At 41.4% G+C, this 7,500-nt stretch overlaps 1 protein-coding gene across 1 annotated transcript in view; it reads left to right on the top strand.

The window, feature by feature from the left end:
* Positions 1-7,500, top strand: part of pax3b (paired box 3b) — a gene marked incomplete at both ends in the record, with an annotated part of 75,898 nt that overhangs the window by 65,448 nt on the left and 2,950 nt on the right. The window contains 1 exon segment of the mRNA XM_084317377.1: positions 4,952-5,225. Within this exon segment, the coding sequence (XP_084173503.1) occupies positions 4,952-5,225 (274 nt within the window).

The raw sequence follows: 7,500 nt of genomic DNA, 5'->3' as shown, positions 1-7,500 counted from the left end.
ATTATTATTATTATTATTATTATTATTATTATTATTATTATTATTATTATTATTATTATTATTATTATTATTATTATTATTATTATTATTATTATTATTATTATTATTATTATTATTATTATTATTATTATTATTATTATTATTATTATTATTATTATTATTATTATTATTATTATTATTATTATTATTATTATTATTATTATTATTATTATTATTATTATTATTATTATTATTATTATTATTATTATTATTATTATTATTATTATTATCATTATCATCATCATTCTCCTCTTTCAACAGAATATAAAATTGTATATGTATCTTGGGCTCAACGTGACAGGAAATTATGGAGAAAGTCACATTCTTAGCTTGTCAACCATGCATTCTAGAATTTATAGGAGTTTTGAAGTCCTATAGTGTTATTCAATTCATGAAAGGACAAAAAAAGTTAACTTTCAATTCAAGTAAAAATCGGAAAATCAAGTTGGAGTTCTGCTATGAAACTTGCATTCCATTTACCAGAATAACACAATTAAACATGTAACTCATTACTAGGGGTAAAAGACAAATGGTGTTAAGTAGGGATGCTCGATATTGGCTTTTTTACCGATACCGATATACCGATATTGTCCAACTCTTAATTTCCGATACCGATATCAACCGATATCACATTTTAATGCCGATATCGGCCGATAATATCGGTAGGCCGATAATATCGGACATCATTTCTATAGAAATGTAAAAAAAAATAATTAAATAATATATATATTTTTTTGAAAACCGATACAGATATTTTCCGATATCACATTTTAATGCCGATATCGGCCGATAATATCGCTAGGCCGATAATATCGGACATCCCTAGTGTTAAGTGTTTGTCTTCACTATTTTCAACTGAGCCTAGAAATGCTTCATCGCTCAACAAAAGTTGCGTTCTACCTCTGTTATTCTCTCCCTCTCCCTTTCCCAAGTGCTTTTCCACCCCAGTAACTACAGTAGGAACCTTTTGAGGAACTCACTGTGTTCCCTCTGCAGGGACCAGGGTCTAAATTATGCCCCTGGGGACATTATTGTACCCCTTGAAAAGAACCCTGCTCAGGGGTAGGTACTCTCCAGAAGTACAGGAACTATGGGGGTGGGGTTTGCAGCGCTGAACATTCTGATTGGTTGAGTACTCGCAGCATTTTATTTCAACCACCATTTTCAAAATATGCAGTGCACTGCAAACCAGTTTCCTTTTTGTTCATTGATATACCTACCTATACATAATTTTTTTTTATTATCTTAGTTACATCAATATTGTGTTGTCAGTACAGTCTTATGTTTGCAGGTTAAATAATTTAAGTTTGTTATTGCCGATTTCTAGGCCACCGTAATCTTATCAACCAGGAAATGCATACGTCAAACTTATACTTCTATGCATGAAACTCGCATTAGAAGTTGGAAAATCTCTTAGTTACAACAACATTGTGTAAGCTAAGCAGGGTTGTGATTATAGGTGAAGCATTTCCAAATGCAGCGTCTATAGTTATAAAATAGGATAAGAATATTGTGTCACTTTCATGAATAGCGGATTGAAAATCAAATGCAAACCTATCTTCCGCAAGATGAAAAGAGCCAAAAATGCAACTATTTTGTATAGGAATGATATAGTTTAGATAATTGATATTGACATTTGCCCAGTAGAGCAAGAAAAACGCAGCATCTACCCTTTGACCTTAGGATAGGGATAAGATAGGATAAGACTAACACTTGGGTCACCACCGCTCTCTTACTTGACAGACACAACGTCACGTTAATTTCATAGCAGATTGAAAATCAAATGCAAGCCTATTCCTCGAGATGAAAAGAGCCAATGATTTAATAACAACCGCATGGCAATGATGACAGAGTTTGGAACCCAACTCAAGCACAGAGGGAGTGATTTGCACTCCAAACAATCTACAAAGCCCCATTTGGAAATACTACGAGTCATCTGGACTCGTGTGAGCTGCCAGTGCATTGTGCGGTCTGTTCATGATCCTGACCCAATGCGAGGACCAATGGCAAAAGAGTATGCAGGGGATATTGCTCTGTTCATTTAACTGTAATCACGAAGATCTGATCAGAGAAATTGTCCTTCATGTTCTAGTGTAGTTAACTATTACTGAGACACCATTATGTCAGCGGACTAATTGGCTCCATCTTCATCTTTAGGCCGTGGTGGAAATGTACCAACAATGGGATGAACAAATCTCTCTCTCTCTCTCTCTCTCTCTCTCTCTCTCTCTCTCTCTCTCTCTCTCTCTCTCTCTCTCTCTCTCTCTCTCTCTCTCTCTCTTCTCTCTGTCGCTCTCTCTTCATTCTGCGTGAGACAGTGCACTGCATTGATGCCTCTATGTGTGTGTGTGTGTGTTTATGTAGCTTTTTTCACTTGACTCTTGCACAGCTGTTAGTGGATATCAGGGATGCGCAAAAATTCACATAGACGTCATATATATACACTTACAGGCACAATAACATATACCCTGTACGTACGTACATCCATACCATAGTGTGTCCGCACATTCTTCTAGGCATATACACACAGTCCACACACACACACATGGCATGCACACATACTGGTACACACCCCGCACCAAACTATATACCCTCGAGCGAGGCTTCCTCGTGATTGCATTCTTAAAATGTTTGCCTCTGCATTCCTCCGTATTGAAAGCGAAGGTCGTAATTTATTTGTATATATTTCATACAGCAGAGAAGGAATGTCCTGTCTCGTGACCCCCACCCCCCATTTCCGACATTCTACCCCCTTGCTTCTCCTGTCTTCCCCCTCTCTCTCTCCTCTCTCTCTCTCTCTCTCTCTCTCTCTCTCTCTCTCTCTCTCTCTCTCTCTCTCTCTCTCTCTCTCTCCTCTCTCTCTCTCTTCTCTCCTGTCTCTCTCTCCTCTCTCTCTCCTCTCTTCTCTCCTCTTTTCTCTGGCTAACTCACGGCTTTGGACGCCGCCGGCGTTAACGGCACGGTTCCAACCCCAAACACTCCCGGAGCGCTCAGAGCAGCGGCCATCACACTCCAAAGAGACGGACGAGAGATGGGAGGGATGAAGAGAGAGGGGGGGGGGGTGGTTAGGAGCGAAACGGACAGCATCAAAACAGTGAGGGAGAGGAATGATGAAGGGAAGGAGAAAGAGAGTAGTAGACCCTTCATAAAGTGCAGGTTACATTTTGTTTTAAGTTTTTTTTAAGGGAAGGAAAACACACAACTCTCCCCTTCCAAATCAACATTGGGGTCCTGCGTTCGCCTCCACCGCCCCAACCCCACCCTGCACCACCCCACCCAACCACCCCACCTCCACTCTCCACCACCCCTGCCCCACCCCACCAACCCCCACTCTCTACCACCCCACCCCACCACCCCTCTCCTGCTTGGGAAATGACTTAAGCAGGACCATGTGTGTGTGTGGATGTAGAATAATATGTCACTTTAGATGGCCAAGAGGGCCAAAGAGCAGCTATACCTGCTTCCTATTAGAGCAAATGAAGAAAGCCTTTAGGTCTCCACTTTGGATGAAGGGGGGGGGTAAGGGGTCGGTTGAGTGGGGGGGGGGGGGGGGCGTTGATACATTTAAAGGTAGCAGCCTAGCAGGTTACATTAAGATTTACGTTCTCGTAAACGGGGGGGGGGGGGGGGGGACGTGATTTCCAATTTGTTATCGACAGTTTACTTTCACAGGGCTCTTCGATGACGGACAGGTAAAGCGAACCTCGGGGAGGGGCTTATCGAAACCACGCATCGAGATAGACGTTGGCCCTCGGCGCTTTTCCGTCCTTGGGCCGGGCCCAAAAAAATAGCCCCCCTCCAACCCCTCTACCCCTACCCCAAATTTGATTATCTAGTCGCTAATCAAGACCAGGTCGAAGAGGCCGACGGATTTCTCCCATCTGCGAGCGGGTCTGAATGGAGCTGAGCCTCGCGGAGGCCTTGGCAGGCTATCTCCTCCTGGATATCTCTGGTCGGGAGATAAGTCACTATCTGGTGCCATGCTTTTTAGCAGCGGCGTCGAGGGTGGAATTCTGCTCTAAGTAGAGCCGTGGGTCTCAGACAAATTGCTTAATTCTTCCTCTTTAGCACTATCTCCATGAATGCCTGGGAAGGGCTTGCTGGGAAGCCTTTTGATATCCGCGGCAGGGGGGGGGGTTAACTGTGTGTGTGTGTGTACGTGTGTGTGTATGCGTTTGTGTCACGCGCGTGCGAACACACACGTGAGTTAGATGTACTTCTTACTAAAACCCAGACCGGCTTAATCATATTTGACCAACACCGGTCCAACGGACCATGTTTAAAAATATCACTATATCAAATCCCTTACCTAGGTATCATGCTCTACACACTGGGTTGTAGCTACAAGACGGCACGTCCAAGAATGTGTCCAAAACCTTCTGTGATTACAATAATACAGTACATTATATTTCCGCCAGGGTCTTTCTTATATATCTAAAGCAGCAACGGCACATTAAAGGACCGATCCCGAGTCCAAATGTAAACAAAAAGGGTAGTCGCACCACTGAAAGCTAAAAATAGGGTGTTGTAGGATTTTATTTTTATATATTTATTTATTTTTCTTAATATAATTCTCAAATGGAATGATTAAGCATTTGATTCAAAGACTAAAACGCTTTTACTTATTTTTCCATACAGTGTATATATACAGTATATATATATGTGTGTGTGTGTGTGTGTGTGTCTGTGTTTGTGAGAATATAGTTTATACCCCAAAGTTTATAAAACAAATTATAAACGTAAAAGAAAGAAAAGAAAATGTTTTGACCTTTAAAAGCAAAAAATTATAATAAACCAAATCCCTCTCTCTCTCTCTCTCTCTCTCTCTCTCTCTCTCTCTCTCTCTCTCTCTCTCTCTCTCTCTCTCTCTCTCTCTCTCTCTCTCTCTCTCCCCTTCCCTCCTCTCCAACAGGTGATGGGGTTGCTGAACCCGGGCGGCGTCCCTCACCAACCCCAGAGCGACTACGCCATCTCCCCACTGACGGGCGGCCTGGAGCCCCCCGTGGGCATGGCGGCCAGCTGTAGCCAGCGCCTGGAGCACATCAAGGGCCTGGAGGGGCTTTCCAGCGTGCCCACCATGCCTTCGCTGCCCAGCTCGCAGTCCTACTGCCCGCCCTCCTACAGCTCTCCGGCCTACAGCGTTGACCACATGGCCAGCGCCTACCAGTACGGCCAGTACGGTCAAAGTAAGGTCAATAGACTTCCCTTTACTCTGCATGATCATCACATCTTTTATACATTTAAATGAGTTACAGTGCGGTACGCAAGTCTGAGTCCAGTGAAACATTTATCTTGTTTGTTTTGGCTCTGTACTCCAGCATACTGGGTTTGAAATGGAACAATGGCTATGAGGTTAAAGGGATAGTTTTGATTTTTGGACATTAAGTTGTATGAAATACTGTAGTGGATGCAAAGCTGTGGTTGGAGTTCTGGCCGGGTTCTGAGGTTCTGAACCCGGAAAGCAAGCAGAAAACAGCATACCCATGTCCAACACAAATACACAGGCCTCCAAAACTCCCCATTCTGCTATCACTTGGCACTGTTGTGTATACTGTATTGTCCCAAATATACAAATAAATAAATACATTTTATTAAATATAATAAAACCTTCTTACTGTCTTCTACTATCATGCACTCTTCCTACTATACTAATATGTCTTTGCTACTATGCACTCAACACTGCAGCACCCACGTTTCAGCACTGTTTGATGAACATTGTTACTCAGCTGTAAGAGTTGTACCCTGCCTGCTGACTTGTCATACAGAACTTGTAAGTAGCTTTGGATAAAAGCGTCAGCTAAATGACAAAATGTAAATGTAAATGTAAATATAAGGCATCATTTCTTACTGCAAAATAACACCCTGAGAAAGGCTGGTTGTCTTATATTCGCTCTAGAGGTTGGAGGTGTCGCGGGAAAGAAACAGCGACCTGGGAGGGATTAGCACCCAGCACCAAGCAAACTAGATAAGCTAGCATGACATGTTTGGTATCAATGGATTCTGTGCAATCTCAAGATTCACGAGGTATCTCTGGCTTCACAGTAGCTTACAAACTGAGCCTGGTATGGTCTTCAAATGACAGTGATGTCAATGTCGGACGATCCACTGTCTACTAGGTTTTAGAGAGTAAGGCCAAGAAGATCATGGTGATCAATGAGGCAGCCTAATTTAAATATACTATAGCCTAACTAAATATGTTGCGTGTGTATTTTTATCTCATGTAAACAGGACTGTTTAGTTTAAAACATGTAAATATATACCTTCCTTGTTTTATTCAGTGTGTTAGTATTACTGGTAGCCTACATTATGGTCAGATGCGTTCTTTATATTTCGATTTCTTTCTAAAAACTATATCTTGAACCTCAAAAAATTTGTTAAGGTCGTCGTATATTCAGACCAATACGCTATGCCCTGGAGCTGGTTCATGAGTAACATGGCCTGTTCAGCTGTCTCAAAATGCAGCAGGACCATGCTTTTGTGTTGGAAATGGGTCACCCTTTGCCTGCATGTTGTGGTGTGGATTACAACATTCTTTTTTATTCGTATTATTTTGTTTGCTACTCGGTACAAACCACAGGACTCACAGTAAATATGCTAATAGCTTTGCATTGACTACACTATTGGCAAGTATTTCATAAAACCTAATTCACAACTATCCCTTTAAAAGTGCAGACTTTCGACTGTAATTTATGTTTGACTTCTAGTGACAGGAGGGTGATGATTTATATTTTCTTTAAACCCTCAGGGACTGGACAATATAACACTTATTATGTCATATTAAACATGACAATTCCAACCTGGTTCACCAGATATGGATGTGAACACCCTCAAATTACAGCTGAAAGTCTGCAATTTAACTCATAGTCATTATTCCATTTCAAGCCCAATGTGCTGGAGTACAGAGCCAAAATAACAACCTGGTAAGCATTTGAGTGTCTACGCCTTTCACTATCTGACTGCATTTAATTTTATATATATATATATATATATATATATATATATATATATATATATATATATATATATATATATATATATATATATATATATATATATATATATATATATATATATATATATATATGTCAGATATTGAAAGACGTAGACACTCAAATGCCTACCAGGTTGGAGCGTACAGGAAAACGGCTGTAGGTTTCTATGGGTATTAAAAGCAACGTCTCCTCCACGCTGCCATTGAGAGCAGATAGTGAACAATGCCTTCCTGGCAGGGGCTTGACACCTGTAACGTCAGCCCCACTGTGAACCAGTTCAGAAATCCTCAGACATACGCAAACACTCACGCTCGTGCACACACACACACACACACGCACACACACACACACACACACACACACACACACACACACACACACACACACACACACACACACACACACACACACACACACACACATACACGCACGCACGCACGCACGCACGCACACACATGCATGCATGCAC

Source organism: Notolepis coatsorum (assembly GCF_963971535.1).
Source record: "Notolepis coatsorum genome assembly, chromosome: 1".
Taxonomy (NCBI): domain Eukaryota; kingdom Metazoa; phylum Chordata; class Actinopteri; order Aulopiformes; family Paralepididae; genus Notolepis; species Notolepis coatsorum.
The sequence above is the reverse complement of the archived record's forward strand: the minus strand, read 5'-3'. Positions and strand labels throughout refer to the sequence as shown.